Genomic DNA, 18082 nt, shown 5'->3' with positions numbered 1-18082 from the left:
CCGAGTACTTTAACCACTGCACCACCAGGGCTCCTTCTACCATTTACTTGTGAGTCCGTTGCTAAAATATTGGCCTGCCTTTCTCTATTACAGGTTAATACATTCCATTTTTGACACCCTCTGATAAGCTCAGAAACTAATATGGTATTTCAAAAATTATTCAACTTGCTATCTTTAACCATTGCTTTCTGGGGCTATATCTATGTCCATTGAATAGACTGTTTTTGGCTTGAACATTTTGATTAATTTCTGTATAGTTATTCAAAACAGCTTTGTAGCTGGTCCAACTCACTTGTTAAAAGAGGCTGGCTCACTGCTTTCTTGACTGAGCACGGGTAGAAGGAATGTATATGGATATAACCCTGGTTTTCCTCTCCTAACATTTAAAACCTGTTAGGATCACTTCTCCATGAAAATTAGTTTACTTTTTTATTGACACTAATCTGGTCTCCTTTCTGGTTCTCTTTATTTCATAGTCATTAATGTTTATTATCTTCCTCTTCTGCTTTTTCACAAATGTACTAAGTGGGTTGGTGACTCCATTTTTTAGAATACTTAAGACTTGAAATGTTTTTTTGGCTAGTCTGTTTCTAAATAAATTGACTTTTCATATCAAGCTTTATGAGACAATGGGTTTACCAATTTGACGCTTTACTGAATTCTCACTATATTAAATCCGTAACCAAAAAAACACAGCTCCATCTGGCAGAACGTATTTTTTATAAATACCCTAAAGCTGCTTTTGCTCATGATTCCTAGCTTGGTGTTTAGACACTTCTCTTCTCATCACATATCCCATTACTTCATCAGGGCTGAGCGAACTGACCCTGGACCAACCAGAACAAATTCCAGAAACCCTCCTCTCCTATGGAATACTTGCCAAAAATAAGAGTTTCTAAGAAAGATCACAACAGGGTGCAGTATTAGAACAAAACATAAATACAAACCATGTTTCTAGAATGTAGATTTATAAGCAAATCCTGGGAACAGGAAGTTTAATAACACCAGATTTATTTTCCTAAACATTTTAGCTTTGACATGCTAGGTGCAAAGATAATTTAAATTCTCACACCATGGGAATGGTAGAATGATTATGTATCCCTAAGCTCTGGAGACAGTAATAACCTAAAAAATGTGAGTAGGCAATTAGATATGTTCTTAATGCTTAGAATATGATATTGAGTGAATATTTCCATTTTTTATTATATAACCATGCCTATTCACTTCAAACATATCAGGGCATTCCTCTGGGAGGTCTATAGTCTAAGCAGGTCTCAAACACCTGAGGACTCTAAAGTTAGGGAACCAAGATAATTTACTACAAATGTTTGTGGAGTGGTTACTGGTTGGTAGTTGAGACAGATGTTAAGCAGCCATAGGTTCTGAGATTTGGCAGAAAAAGAACTTTCTGGCATTCAATCCATTGCTGTTATGCCAGAATTGGTGGAGTTGCCCAAAAATGAATCAATAGCAGATTTTCATGCTTTGGGGTATATACTTATGAGCTCTGGTGGCAAAGTGGTTAAGCTCTTGGCTGCTAACCAAAAGGTCGGCAGTTCGAACCCACCAGCCGCTCCATGGGAGAAAGATGTGGCAGTTTGCTCCCGCAAAGATTACAGCCTTGGAAACCCTATAGAGCAGTTCTACTCTGTCCTATAAAGTCGCTACGCATCAGAATTGACTCAATGGCAACAGATTTTTGGTTTGGTTTGAGGTATACTTATTTCACTTCCTTCAAATAAAGTAAGTGACTATGCTTTACCTACTCAAGACTTAGTTATTGAGAATAGCACCTATGATGATGATCCCATGAAAAAGAAAAACCAAACCAAACCAAACCCATCACCATCGAGTTGATTCTGACTCACAGTGACCCGACAGGACAGAGCAGAACTGCCCCCCATAGGGTTTCCAAGAAGCGGCTGGTAGATTCAAACTGCTGACTTTTTGTTTAGCAGCCATAGCTCATAACTACTGTGCCACCAGGGCTCCTGTGAAAAAGAAGGAAGACTAATAAGCCACTACAGGTTGAAAAATGTTATGCTACCTACCCTCTCAAAGCAGAGGTACCCAACAATACAAAGGCCTGAACTCATGTTGGTGATGGGACTACAGCAAAGTGACTCATTCCATATCCTTTAACAGTTCTTCAAAATCCCATGTGGAGTTCTGCATCTTGACTGTAGTGGTTGTCAAGTTATACATGTGGTAAAATTGCATAGAACTACACACATATGCACAAATAAGTGCTTGTAAAACAATAAGCTGCATAAGCTCTGTGGAATATACCAAGGTCAGTTCCCTGAATTTGATAGTATACTCTAGCTATGTAAGTTGCTACCACTAGCGAAGACTGGGTGAAGGGTGCACGGGACCTCTCTATACATTTTTTGCAACTTCCTGTGAATCTATAATTATTTCAAAATAAAAAGTTAAAAAAAATCCCATGTGGAGCAAGAATCTTTGAGAAAAGTGTTCTAGTGAAGGAGTGATGTTTTCTAAGGAAGAGACAAAGCCCACACCACCATTGTCTTGGTTATCTAGTGCTGCTATAGCAGAAATACTGAAAGTGGATGGCTTTAGCAAACAGAAATTTATTCTCTCACAGTTTAGGAGGCTAGAAGTCCAGATTCAGTGCGCCGGCTCACAAGGAAGGCTTTCTCTTGGCTCTGGCAGAAGGTCTGTGTCAATCAGGACGGCCTTTTCTCAGCAGTGTCTGCAGGAAGGCCTCTCTCTGGCCCTTGATGCCTCAGCCCCTCAGCCCCTGGGCCTGGCCTCTGCCCTGCTTGGGCAAGTGTTACAAAACCCTTTAGCTCCCGCAGTAAGTGCCCAGAGGCACCCCACTCCACCAGGAAGCCTCCTGCCCAAAGGCACTCAGCTCTCTCTTGCTCAGTGGGTCACTGGTCTCCTGATTCTGCTGCTGCCACTTCTCGTCATCTTGCACTGTCTCCGGTGTTACAGCTCTCTCTCTGTCTACCAGTTCTAGGAGGTTCTCAGTGTAGGGACTCTGGGTCCAAAGGATGTGCTCTGCTCCCATCTCTTCTTCTTGGTGGTACTGAGGTCCCTATCTCTGCTTCCTTCTCTCTCCTTTTATCTCTTGTAAGATAGAAGATGTGACTCAAGTAAGGGCATGACTTGAATAAGGGTAGTAAGGGTGGTGACTGGGGTGAGGGTGGTGACTTGAGTCACACCCTCTAGTAAGGTGGTGACTCAAGATACATCTCCCCCTAATCCTGCCTCATTACCATAATGGACAACTCTCTCCCAAACGGGACCATAACCACAGGCATAGAGGCTAGGATTTATAACACATCACAAAATGGAGGATAATTACATCAGATAACAAAAATGGAGGACAACCACACAATACTGGGAATCACGGCCTAGCCAAGTTGATACACACTTCTGGGGGACACAATTCAATCCGTAACAACCATAGATTAGAGTGCTTTCATAAGCACAGTTATGCCACAGACAGCTAATTGTCTTAAGCATCAAAGCAGATGACTTTAATAAGGCACATTCTAGTTTCTTGATGAAATAGCAATTTTCATTTTATTGGGGCTTATTTAGTTTTGTTCTGTTATGACTACACAGATAATCAGAACTATGGGCTAATTCTGCTCTACTCAAAATCAGAAAGGAAAAGCCATAAAAACCCAAATTTTCCTGCCTGCTCACTGTACTTCTCCCATCTATAACCTCCTCCACAAATCAAATTTCTCCTCTAAACTTTCAAGTTTAACTAACACTGTACTGCAACCTTCATTTTTATCTATCCACATTTTTATCTATTGTGAGGAAACGTCACCACAACTGCAAAGATGTAGGCTTGTTTTCAGGCCTAGGGGCACACATGTTTTAGATTAAAAAGCATTTTAAATCTTGGCTTTTTTTGCTTCCAATAAGCCAGATTTTCCCTGTGCCTAAGTTGTTTCTTGGCCGTGAAGCACCTTTGGAAACTGCATTAACTCTTTCAGGCTATGTGGATTTTATTTTGCACATTTAAGGAGTTTCTTATTAACAAGTATCCTTCCAACAACCCCATCCTCCACACCTGCAGATCAACCAACAGACCAAGGCCTTTGGAAATTGTTTAATCTCTCTCTTCAGCTGTAGAGAAATGTTAAAATCTTCTTTAACTCACTGGTTCTCAAACTTAGCTGCACATTAGAATTACCTGGTGGACTTTCAGTTTTAAAAATTCCCCAGGTTAATTCTTATATGCAAAGTTTGATAACCACTGAACTCTTCCCATGGAACACTTTGTATTTCATCATTTTTTCACCAAATGATATATACAAAGGAGTAATCATATATCTGGATGCTTAGGAAACCCAAGCAATCATTCAGCTAGAATCTTACCAATCTATGGGTTAAGGCCTCCATTGTCAATGGCCTTTCCTGACAATAAACACTGGGAATAATGCCTTGAAGGTCTTGTAGAGACCCTACTAACCACTCAGGTTCATGTCTAGTGAGAAATAGGGTGAGAAATAGAAAATTCTCGGAGCATGTTGTTTTAATACCTAAATAAATTAATTAGATCCTGTCAAGAAAAGTGGGTATTTCAGACCTCACTGAACTAATGCCTTTCTTTTTTGAAAAGCAAGCACCAAAAACTATATTTTCCAGGATCACTCAAACTAGTATTAAAGAAGAGGTGTGATGTAAGAAAATATTTTCACAGGACCTGTGGATCCAGCTGTCATACTTTCACAGGGAGCAGAGAAACATTCAGAAATTCATGATAAAGGGAGATAACATCTTGACAAATGTCAATTTCTCCACCATTGAAACACAGCACCTAGTCCCAAAACTTACTTGTTTTGGACTACGGCTACTACTTAGAACTCATTTTCTTTATCCATATCAATTCCAAATCTAGATTCAAAAGGCAGAACTCAGATGAGGGCAGCATGTAAAATTGGAATTTCATAATACCAAGAGAAGAATTTCTTTTGATACCATGAACATCAAGTTAGGACTATCTTCAAAACATACATACGTAATTATCAGAAGGAGAAATTGTTTCACTATGCCCCAGTAAATTCCATTCCTCTGTATTTTCCTTGGGAAAATGGGAAAATGTGCCCCAAAGGACCATTTACAAGGATGTTCACTGCAACATTGTTACGACAGTGAATAACTGTCACAAATTAGTGAAAATGTTATAGACATATCATGGAATATACATAGACATATGTGTGTGTATGTATACACACACATACATATATGTGTGTGTATGTATACACACACATACATATATCCAAAACATGGTGGATTCGCAGAACAATATGCAAAGAATATCACCCATGCAAAAAACAATAAAACATATTCTTACGGGTACATTTATACATATATAAGCACAGAGAAAAAGGTTTGAAAAGCCACACTCCAAAACAAGAGTAATTATCTCTAGAATTTAAGGTATTTGTTGTTCAAGGGGATTTTTAATTTATATTTTTTTATAATGAGAATGAATTCATGTTTTATGGCTGAAATAAACTTGAAAAAGATGATGCCCATAAACACACTTTAAGAAACCAAACATTTAACAAAAGTGTACCCACCTTGACACTGATAGGTGCCAACAAAGAAGTTTTAATGACATACATCCTCTTTTCCCAGGTGGGTATAGTAGAAAGCAGTGGACAGTTATGAGCAGAATATTCTGGTCAAATTCACATCTGGGTATGGCTGCTCAGCTGCTCCACTTAACCAAAGGGAATGCTTGTTGTCTTCTTTTCTCTGCAACAGGTATGCCCACTATTCAATTGTGCACACAAGATGCTTACCTCCATCTTGAGAAATGGAGACACTGTAAGGATGCCACCCAAGGGGGAGGTGGTAGCAATATTCATGCTTTCATATGAAAGCAAGCAATGAACAAAAAATAATCCACTGCAAACTCAGCATTAGTATATTACGTATGTATTGCCATCTGGCTCAATGAAAACAGAATTATTCATTCTAAAATATCAGTAAAAAGGTGTTTGTAAAGACATTTAGATTTTAAAATATTCCCTTCAACAGATTTTAAGAATTTCAAATAAAATCAGATGTTTCCCCTCATACAGGTATTCTTTCCACAACAGTTGCCTTTCAGAATTGTCACTGTCTTTAGGGTATATGCCAGAAGTCCCAAAACAATGGCCTGTAGGTTATATGTAGCATCCAGATGTGATGTGTTTCACCTGTACTGTATTGGCCCCATGGTATTTTTTTATTTAATATTTTATTATGTTTTCGGTGAAGGTTTACACAGAGGTTTACACAGGTTGTCATTCAATAATTTATACACAAATTGTTCAGTGACATGGATTACATTCTTCACAATGCATGAAAATTCTCCTTATTCTCATTTTCGTTGTTCTGTTTCAATTAATCTAGTTTCCCTGCCCTCATACTGTCATCTTTATTTTAAAGTAATTTTTTGGTCTCATATAGGAGATTTTTTAAAGGAGCACAGTACTTACAGGTGATACTCAGTAATTTTTTTTCTTCTAAATTTTATTTATTTTGTTCTGAGAACATACACAGTAAAACATAAACCAATTCAACAGTTTCTACATGTACAATTTAGGGACACTGATTACATTCTTCGAGTTGTGCAACGATTCTCATCCTACTTTTCTGAGTTGTTCTTCCTTCATTAAATAAACTCACTGCCCCCTAAGGTTCCTATCTAGTCTTTCAAGTTGCTGTTGTCAATTTGATCCCCTATAGATAGTTCTTAAAAGAGCATAATGCTCAAGGCAGACCTTTTTCACTAGTTAAGCCAAACTACTGTTCAGTTTTAAGATGACTTCAGGGGATTTTTGGTTTAAGGTTTAAAGAGTATCTCAGAGCAATAGTTTCAGGAGTTCATCCATCCTCCATGGCTCCAGAAAGCCTAGAGTCCATGAGAATTTGAAATTCTGCATTTTCTCCCTTTTGACCAGGATTTGTCTATCGGATCTTTGACCAAAATGTTCAGTAATGGTAGCCAGGCATCATCCAGTTCTTCTGTTCTCATGGCAAAGGAGGCAGTTGTTCATAGAGGGATTTAGCCACACATTCCATATCCTCCTTCTATTCCTGACTCTCCTTCTTCCTCTGCTGCTCCAGCTGAAGAGAGATCAATTGTTGTACCTTGGATGGCTGCTTCCAAGCTTTTAAGACCCCAGGCACTACACAACAAACTAGGAGGTAGAACAGAAGCACTAAACACGTTTATCAGTCCAGTTAACTGGGATGTCCCATGAAACCATGATCCTAAACCTCCAAACCAAGGAACTAAATCCCATGAAGTGTTTGGTTGTACGTAAGCAACTTCAGCAGCTACATTTTTATCGTTGTTGTAAATATATCACACACTTTTTATGCAACTTTTTACAGGCATACAACTTATTGACAGTAATTACAATAATTGGCTGTGCAAACCTGCTTTTAATGTGATTTTTCCATCACCGTTAGTCCCCTTCCCCTCCCCCTCCTGCCCCTGGTACCACTAATAAATTTTGGTCTCTATACATTTGCCTTTTCTTGTCTTTTGATGTAAGTGAAGTCATACAATATTTGTCCTTTTGTGATTGGCTTATTTTACTCAGCATAATGTCTTCAAGCTCCATCCATACTGTAGCATGTATCAAGACTTCATTTCTCCTACTTGCTGAGTAGTATTCCATTGTATGTATGTGCCACATTTTGTTTATCCATTTATCTGTTGATAGGCATTTAGGTTGTTTCCACCTTTTGGCTATTGTGAATAGTGCTTCAGTGAACACTGGTTTACAAATCTCTGCTTTCAAGTCTTTTGGGTATATACCTAGGAGTGGAATTGCTGGGACATATGGTAGTTCTATTTTTAGTTTTTTGAGGAACTGCCACACTGTTTTCCACAATGGCTGTACCATTTTGCACTCCCACCAGCAATGGATAAGGGTTCCAATTGGTCCCACAAATGGTCGGAGAAGAACTATCTCACTGAGATAGGGCAAGCACTCTGCATCATCCCAGTACCCACCATGCCCTATTGCCTCCTCAACATTGAGGCTAAGGGTCAGTTGCCATATTTTATTCTGCTTCTGCTGTTGTTTTTCTCACAGTAGAGTTAAGAAGAAAATTAATACTTGTATTCACATCTCTACTAAAAGTTAATTAAGGACAGATGGAGAATGTCAAATGTTTCAAGAAAAATGGGAAAGAGGATACTTTTCCATGAGTGAAGAACATTCAGACATGTCTAATTTGCAAACAAAGTAATGTTTCTGCTCAAAGAATATTACTTAACATGCCATTATGAAACAATTGTCCAATGATCTCATTTATAATACTTTCCTGTCCATTGTAAGCATTTGAATTTACAATGCCTGGTTTGTATAATACCTATTGGATAAGCTACCAACCTGAAAATATAGAGGCAGTGAAAAAGCAAACGCAAAGATTGGAGTTTTGTAAATTATGCATATGTTGACCTGTACGAGTGAATTTTATTATTTAAAGTTCACTATGCCATCAATTCTAAATACGCTTGTTGAGCACCAACTATACATACGGTACAATATTGTAAGGATGGAAGATGAGTAAAACATAGCTCTTACCTTCTAGGAGCTTGTATTTGGGAGTAGGAAAAATGATGGGGAAGAAGGATAGGACAAATCTATACGTTACTCTATTAGAAAGGCAAATAAAGAAAAGGTGGTGGGACAAGTAAAAATAAAGGCCAGAGAATTGGGAGGCAGGAGCAAGACAGAAAGATCAGGAACAGCTTCAGGGAGGAAGTAGCTGGGCCTTGTAAGATAGTTACAATTTCTAAAGGATGAGAGAAATGGGAGGCAGAAAAACAGGAAACTGTAGGGAGCGTTCAATCTGCAGTGTAGGATACATGTACTAAGAACAGTGGAAGAGGAAGCTGGAGAAGTAGTTGGGATCCTGTTATTGAGAGAACTCAATGCCAGCTTGGTAAGTCTATCCTTAATAAGGCAGGTAATGGGGAACCACCAAGTGAAGCAGGATAAGATGCTTGTCACCAAAGCTAAAGCAAATAGGCTAGTAACATTGCATAAGAAATTACAAACTACAGAAAACAAAATTACTTCTAAAATCAATCTGAACATCAATACGTAAATGATTTTCTCTCCTCTATACAGAAAACAAAGTGCCCTTGTGGCACAATGGTTAAGTGCCTGGCTGCAAACCACAAGGTTGGCAGTTTGAAGCCACCAATCACTACACAGGAGAAAAGATGTGGCAATCTGCTTCTGTACAGATTTCAGTCTAGGAAACCCTTCAGGGCAGTTAGACTCTGTCCTAAGGGTGATATGAATTAGAATCGATTTGATGGCACACACAACAACAAATACAGAAAACCCCCATTGTTCTTGTACAATAATTTAATGCAATACTCATTAATTTTTAAGCTTCTGTGATTAAAAAGACATATCAAACGATTTATCAAGTAATAAATGTTTAAACGAGATCCTAGGTGTACAGCTACCTTACACCTGTAAGAGTTCAAGTAAGATGGTTTCAGCGGTAATCCACTGAATCTCATTGTCCCTGACAGACATATTTAAAAGAGAATGTATTTTGGGGTCCACTGAATTTAGTAAACACACATGCATGCCCACGCATACAACACGATACTGGAGTATTCACTGTCCCAGAACTTATAAATGTTCTCAGAAAGGAGGTGTTGTACTTAAGGAAAAAGAAAGCACCATGCTATGGATCAGGAAACCCAAGTTCTGGCCTAGCTTTGCCATCGACTAAATGTGAGACTTTGAGCAAGCCAATTCTCTTCTTTCAGTAAAATGAGGAGTTTGACCAAAATGAACTCTAAGGTCTCTCCAATCTATTTTCTAAACATCCAGAGTTTCAAACTGGCAGTCCTCAAGTCAGATGTGGCAGGCAGACTGCGGGCCAAAGCACTTACAGGAAAACAAAACAAAAACTGAAAAAAGTTCCTGGTGCCAAAATATTAGATCTTGCATAAAGATACAGATTTGACTTTTCTTGAAAACCCAGAAAATCTGGCAACACAAGATCCGTATCTCCACAGAGCCACAACCAGCTGTGGCTGCGCAGGCACTGCTCTATTTAGCGGGACCTGCCTCGTTCTCCAGTTTGCCATGGTCTCCACCTTATGCCTTACTCATCTGTTACCTCCCGACTCTGCAGGAGTTTGTGACCCACCATACACACTAGAGACAAACCTTCCATTGACTCATAGTTGAGCCATGCACTGAACTAGTTGTAAAAGAAACAAATATTAGATATACCTAGTTATGAAATAGGAACTCACTGCCAGAAATAATAGATCTGAGAGTAGGATTTCAAGTTAAGGCAGAAGAGATGATTTCAATTCTTCAAATACAGTAAGAGAAGGGTTTGTAATCTAGATCAATATGATCAAAAACAAGAGTATCAATATTTGGTAGAAAGTTCTTAAATAGGAAGCTCAAATTCAAGCCTTCCCTTACACAGTAAACCATTAAATCCACAGGCTTTTCTTAGAAACACAAATACGAGGCCCTGCTGGCCTGCTGGCAGGCCGAGGGCTGTCCATACCTCCAGAAGCTTAGCCCCAGTATTGAGGATATTCCTTGTCAAATGTGAACACAGCAGAGCCTGAGGCCTGAGATCAGATCACGTGCAGGTGCATAAATATCCAGGCACCGAGGACAGGAGCCTAAGGTCTTAACTCTCAGTCACCTGTGTGGACCAGGGAACCCTAAGGGTCTCTGGCCACTCCAGTCTCTTAAAACACACCATGGTTCTTTGCTTTGTCAGATCCTATCATGCAGGAATTTCCAGGAAACAAGATCTGCCTTTGCCACCTCATCACTATTAGGCTCTGTTGATTGTTCACCACTGTGTTGTGCAGGCTCTTACGTGCCCGTCACCTTTTGAGGCTCTCTAAGTAAAGGATGTCATCATTGTTAGAGATTAGGCAAGTACAGGAAATGGCAGTGATGAGAATATATGAAATCAACAATTTATAACAGTAAAAGACAGCATGAATATCCATCAGTGGAGACCGGGAAAATTAAACTATGGTGAGCTATAAAATGAAATTCTCTGCAGCCATAAAAAAGAATGGGATGGAATACTACTCAGCAATAAAAAAGAACAAACTGTTGATACACACAGAAACTTGGATGAATCTCAAGGTAATTACACCAAGTGAAAAAAGATAAAAAGCCAATCCCAAAAGATTACATACTGTATGCTTTCATTTATATAACATTCCTGAAATGACAAAATTATACAAATGGAGAAGAGATTAACGCCTGTTAGGGATGAGGTGGGGGAGGGAGGAAGGTGGGAATGGATACGCAAACCTACACGTGATCAAACTGTGTAGAACTAAATACATACACACACAAAAACAATATATTCCATGCTATAGACATATATGTAGAAAAATAGTTGAAGCAATTTCTAAAATTTTTCAGTAAATCCCCTTATAATTAGAATGTACCTTTGGAAAATTAAACCAGGAGAGAGAATGAGAATGGGTATGTTTACATATAATCTGAATGACCTGTAAGACATACTGTTAAAGGAAAAAAACAAGGTAGTGTTTGTAACATTCCACCATTTGGGTAAACCAAAAATAAAAAAAATAAAAAAAAAACAGGAAAAATGTATGTATTTAATGCTTATTCATGGAATTTTTCTGAAAGGACACAAAAGAAAAAGTTAACTCTGATTGCCTCTACAGATGAGGTAGTGGGAGGTGGGGGTTGGGACGAGAGACTTTAATACTCCCTTGAACCTTCTGAATTTTATTCCATATGAATATATTACCTATTCATAAAATTATTTTCTTTTTGACTATGTGAAAATCAAGGCAAATTAATGCTTCACTGCCCTCACTTTTGTTCACACCTGTAGTCTGGCTACTGCTTTCTGTTATTTACTACCCATCCTCATGAAGGTACTTATTAATCAGCCTTTGCGCCTAAGCCTCATATGCCTCCATAGTGGTTCTGAAGCTCAGTGTCCCTGGTTACCAGAAAATGCTTCTGAACAATTCTTCTTCCAACCCACGCACACTGTACTACTTCATATGACACAGCTCTCAGTCTATAGTTGTTGTTATGTGCCGTTCAGTCAGTTCCAACTCATAGCGACCCTAAAGGACAGAGTAGAACTGCCCACGTAGGGTTTCCAAGGAACGGCTGGTGGATTCAAACTGCCGACCTTTTGGTTAGCAGCTGAGTTCTTAACCACTGCGCCACCAGTCTATAGTAGCTGACTACAAAAGGAGACCATTACCTCCAACCAAACTGGAAATTCTGAAATTCAAAATAGCGTGTGAGAACAAGTGAAAGAGTAATAATAATGATGACAGCTACCGATTCCTGAGCTTTACGTTCTTGTTATTGTGCCAAGCAGTTTACATGCATTATCTCAATTTAATCCTCACAGCAATCTTTAGTAGGTGTGTTTGTTATTTTCATTTTATAGATAAGGAACCTGAAGCCCAGATAGGTTAAGTGATTTGCTTAGGGTCACACAGCTTCTAAGAGGAGCCTGAATTTGTACTAGGGTCTGTCACTACTAAATACATTCTAATACATACTAAATGCATACTAATACGTTCTTTTTCTCTAGCTTAATTAAACTCATCTTGTTTTGGTAGCTCAGAATTAAAACTCTAAAATCTGTTATGTTTTTGTTGTAGCTAAGAACCTGCTGCTTTTACAGTCCTAGCAGTAAGCCAGGCTCCAGGTGTCTATTACCAAAATAATTGCAACTTGCTCAGTTAGCAAGATAAAATATTTTTGCACAAAAACTAAGAGCCCTCCAAAGTAAGAAAACCTAGGCTGAAATTTTTAGTCAATCCAATTAATTTAATACTTCGTCTGTAGATGAGATGGTACCTACTTTGGTTTGTCCAATCAATGACAAGAACTCCTTAACAAAGGAAATAAATCCAACCAGAAACTGAAGATTTTATCTTTGTTAATAAACTTCTGGGTTAGTCACTGATATCTGAATTAAATTCAAACTTTTATAAAATTATGTGAATCAAATGAGTGTCAACAAATGGACCACTATATTATTACCAGCTTCCCATCTCTGCAATCAGTAACTAAAATATTTTGAATATGCCAACTTAACCCTAAATAAATGATTCCCAAATGGAAAAGTTCTTGCATTTCATTTACCAAGTCACTTGCCTAGGAGAGACTTCAAATTTTCTTGAAAAGATCTGAAACATTAAAGATATTAGGGACTTGCCCCAACATCAGACTGTTTTGTGTTAAGACAAAAGACACCACAAACAATTTTAAATAAATCTAATATGATTAAGACAAAAATTTAAAAACACATACCAAGCAGTTTTCTGAGATAAGAAAATAATAAAAATAAAATGCTAGCAGATAAATGGAATCCAAGTTTAGTCCGTTATATTCCAAGGACATGCCTCTTAACAAACTTAAAATATCTGAGATAGGAAGGCATTTTCTACCCACACCAAATTTCTCCAAGATATCCTTGGACTTCCTATCGTATTCTGCTTCTAATGATAATGCCACTCCAAGAATTTCTTAACAGGCCCATATCAGACTAGCAAAGTCAAATACCAGTTGAGTATTACTTTCTTTTTGGTGCCTAATCCCTGACTTTCAAATATATCTTTTTCATTAATCTCCCTTCATTGAGGTTATTCGTTATACCAGTTTCCTAAAGTAGGCAACACTCTTATCTTCATCCCAGAGACCATCTTAATCTATGTCTTCTGAAAACTGGTAGAGGCCATTTCTGACTCTAGTCACTCTTCAAAGAGCCTTCTTGGCATGAGAGCACAGACACAAAGTCACGGCTGCAAGGCAAAAACATGAGTAATCCATCAGTGATTACCACCTCTTATGCCAATCTGCATATGGCCAATGGCATCCTGAATACCACAGGGTTGCCCTAAGTTGGAATCAACTCTAAGGGCAACGGGTTTGGTTTTGGGTTTTATCCTGAATATTGTCAATCAGAGGGAAAAAGGTTAAGGACAACTAACATGAACTATCCTCTAGAAGAACACGTATGCCTCCATTTTCTTCTGAACTAGAGAATACACTCTTGAAGTTTTGTTTTTGATGATAAAAGACACCAGTAGATTTGGTAACTAGTAAATGGGTCACTGTACAAACAATAATTCCTGTGATGTACCTTCATTCAACATAATAAATATTGTTGAGAAAGATGAGTACATACAAATGTACTGTAGGCCAAATAAGCAAACGAAATATCTTATTAAATACTACAAACATCAGAAGTTATTTAATGTAGCAAACTACCTGTTCAATATTGACTGGTTAATGAACTTAAAGCATCTCACATTTAAACATTCAGAATTTCAGGGAAGATAAAAGTATATAAGGTCATCAGGATTTCCCATTAGTCTTCAGTACAATAATTTCAAGTTCTTTATCCCAAAGTGGTATTATTCAAATGCTAGTAAATATTAGCTCTATTCACACAGTATTTAATCTAGGTCATAAAACTAAAGGATTCCTGGTCTGTAGCCTGAAAAAGAACAGTTCAAAATACTCAAGCTTTTTGTCAACAAACTTACAACTTGCTGAGTTGGATTATAAAATGGAAATGGTGTTTGAGGAAGAAAGCTCTTCTCTCATGCTGGAAGATGACTTCATTTCTTTGTAGAATGAAAAAAGGAAAAGAGCTCGTTTTCTGTTTTTAAATAGGAATACACCTACTCCTCACTTATCGATTACTTCATTATCCAACATTCTGCATTTATGTGCAACAGTAAAAAATCTACTACCTGACTATATTGCACATTATCGACGTACGTCTGGCAGTAACGAACACCAAGGTGCGGGATGAGAGTAATGCTGGTTTTGATAGTTACGTGTCAACTTGGCGAGGTTATGATACCCAGTGGTTTGGCAGTTATGTAATGATGTAGTCATCCTCCATTTTGTGATCTAATGTGGTCATCCTCCATTTTCACATAATGCCGATTTTCACATAACAACCTGGTCTTTGGAACCTAACCATGTCAGTAAGTGAGGAGTGGGTATAGTATCTGGGCTTTAGCTCTGTATGTTTCTGGGTTCCACCTGGTATTATCCAGAGAGAGGAAATTCTGTGCAAAAGGCCATGCTTTCCAATAATGAGCAATCTGGCAAGAACTTGAAAACTTGGCAGGCTTCAAGGTTACATGCCAGAGGGCTCTGCATCTCTATACTCTTTCCCTGCAATCTTGATTAAAAAAATCAACAATTCAAGTTCAGCAGTAAGGCAACAAGCTCCTGAGTTCCATGGAGCATATCAGTTCTGTCCACCAAGATTTCAAAGCCCGATTACGTAAAAACCAAACAATAATATAAAGGGAGAAAGTGAAAAGAGGAAGTAAAGAAGAGAAGGCGAGTAGGAGGAAGGACTAAAAAACAAAGTTCAAAAGAAAACATCATGTTACAGAACAGATATGCTCCAGGGAGCCGACAAATATTTGAAATTGGTCTTTAACAGTCTTCAAGACACTAAGATAGATAAAGAAATCAGCTATAAAACAAAGATGAGTGTTTGAACATCAGTGAACCTTGCATTTATAACATGCACTATGGAATCACTGAGCTATGTAATATTCAACGGGAAAGAGGTTTTCAGATGTTCAGCTAGCATGGAATTAGGACACATAAAATAAAAATAAAATTAAGAAAACAAACGAGAAATGGGCCCATGCTATACAGCCCATGAATTTCATTGGCTTTATCATGAAAGTTTATTGTTTTTAATCCTACTACAATCAGCTACCAGTTACATACAGTAAAAAACAAAAACAGCCACAAAGCAATGATGATAGAGATAGTCTGTGACATTGTACAGTGAAGGAAATATTCTGTCAGAATCCTCCAGTGGACCCATCTGGCTTCAGAAGTTAAGCTATCACTCCCTCCCTCCCCAAAATAGTTAAAAAGAAAAATTAATGTCTTGCTTGCATACAGCAAGATTCTAATACCTCTTGGGGACACTGGAGAACTTTAAAAAACTAAAGCAGTAGAATACAAAACAAAAACTGAAACATGGAAGCAAGGTGACACACAACGAAGCTCTGTGAGGCCTTGGCTTCAGATCATCTCAAAGCGAACCACCTGGAAAGAAACGAAAAGGCTGTCAAGCCAGGGAAGAACAGGCAGATAGTTCACATCACTCCACTCCTTCTCAAATCTACAGAATGCAAGCTTTTCTCAGGTCTCATATTTTATAAGTGGGTCAGGTTACAGAAAATTGCTTCCCTTTATTGCTTCCCGGTATTGTCAGTGTTAGCAACTAGTACATACTTACTCTTTTTAGAACGAGAAAATAACAAAGGGAAGACAAGCATTTTTAGTAAAGCGTGCTGTCTTGTTTATCTCAAACCCTCCAAAGCAATCACACAGTAGGCTATTTATATGACTGTGCACTCTTACCTTAGAGGAACAATGATTCCGTTCAAAAACTAAGTCTCATATGTATTTGGTTCGATTGAGGGCTTTTTCAGCCAGGTGACCACTTTCATCTGTGATCTTCTCCCAATCAGTTTGTCCGACCACAAAACCTATGGCCCTTTTCCTGTCTGCGTCCTTCTTTTCTTCCAGGTCTGCCCACCTCACCTAAAAAGAACACAGCATTAGTCTGGGCTTTAGCAAAAATAAACACACAAAAGGCCTCCTCCTTCTCTGAATAGTGGAAGAAGTAGGATAACTAATTTGAAACTAGGAGTGTGAACAATTAAAAAGTAACCTGGGGGTATTGGAGGAAGCCATACATCTTAAGGCATATATGGCTCTCTGGTCAATCACCAAGTCTTTGCTATTCCACCTCTGGAACAGATGAGCTCTCAGCTCAGTCCTTTCCTCGCCATCTCCTCGGCCACTACATGTTAGTTCACTGACCTCACTGCTCCACCGAAGTTAAGCACCAACTTCTACCTAGCCTTCCCGTCTTTATTCTCACCCCCTCCAAACCATTCTGTCAGAGTGATCTTCCTAAACTACACACGGTCATGAATCTCACCTGCTTTAACTTCTCCTACAACTTTTTTTTTTTTTTTAAATTGTGTTTTAGGTAAAAGTTTATAGCTCAAGTTAATTTCTCATACAAAAATTTATACACATATTGTTATGTGACACTAGTTGCAATCCCTATAATGTGACAGCACACTCGCCCTTTCTACCCTGGGTTTCCCATGTCCAACCAACCAGCATCTGTTCCTTTCTGCCTTCTTATCCTGCCTCCGGACAGGAGCCGCCCACTTAGTCTCGTGTATCTACTTGAACTAAGAAGCACACTCTTTACGAGTATTATTTTATGTTTTATAGTTCAGTCTAATCTCTGTCTGAAGAGTTGGCTTCATAAATGGTTTTAGTTCCGGGTTAACAGAGCATCCAGGGGTCATGTCTTCTGGCGTCCCTCCAGTCTCAGCCAGACCATTAAGTCTGGTCTTTTTATGTGAATTTGAGTTCTGCAATACACTCTTCTCTTGCTCCACCAGGGACTCTCTGTTGCATTCCTGTCAGGGCGGTCATTGGTGGTGGCCGGGCACTATCTCATTCTTCTGGTCTCAGGCAGATGGAGTCTTAGTTTATGTGGGCCTTTTGTCTCTCGGGCTAATATTTTCCTTGAGTCTTTGGTGTTCTTCATTCTCCTTTGCTCCAAGTGGGTTGGGACCAATTCATGCATCTCAGACGGCCGCTTGCAAGTTTTAAGACCCCAGACGACACTCACCAAACTGGGATGCAGAATATTTTCTTAATAAATTTTGTCATGCCAGTTGACCTAGATGTCCCCTGAAACCATGGTCCCTAGACCCCAGCCCCAGCTACTATGTCCCTCAGAGTGTTTGGCTGTGTTCAGGAAACTTCTTAGCTTTTGGTTTAGTGTAATTGTGCTGACTTCTCCTGTATTGGGCCCTATAGCATTTTTGACAAAAATACAAAATTACTTCTAGCTCTCAGAGTACACTGGGCATTTCACATCTCTGTAACTTTGCACTTGCTAGTCCTTCTTCTTGAAACGTCTTTTCCCTGACATTGTCCCCTGGCATGAGTCTAGTCATCCTTCTCTGCTATTTTCCCTCTTT

At 38.7% G+C, this 18082-nt stretch overlaps 1 protein-coding gene across 1 annotated transcript in view; it reads right to left on the bottom strand.

The window, feature by feature from the left end:
• Positions 1–11284: 11284 nt before the first annotated feature.
• Positions 11285–18082, bottom strand: part of YLPM1 (YLP motif containing 1) — an 85861-nt gene continuing 79063 nt past the window's right edge. Inside the window, exons 20-21 of the mRNA XM_004371043.3 lie at positions 16431–16613; positions 11285–16112 (exon numbers count right to left, since the gene is read on the bottom strand). Of these exons, the coding sequence (XP_004371100.1) occupies positions 16467–16613 (147 nt within the window). The 3' untranslated portion in view covers positions 11285–16112; positions 16431–16466. The remainder of the gene's footprint in view (positions 16113–16430; positions 16614–18082) is intronic.

The sequence above is a fragment of the Trichechus manatus genome, unplaced genomic scaffold, assembly GCF_000243295.1.
Source record: "Trichechus manatus latirostris isolate Lorelei unplaced genomic scaffold, TriManLat1.0 scaffold00010, whole genome shotgun sequence".
Classification (NCBI taxonomy): domain Eukaryota; kingdom Metazoa; phylum Chordata; class Mammalia; order Sirenia; family Trichechidae; genus Trichechus; species Trichechus manatus.
Note: the sequence above shows the minus strand (reverse complement) of the source record. Positions and strands in the feature narration are given on the sequence as shown.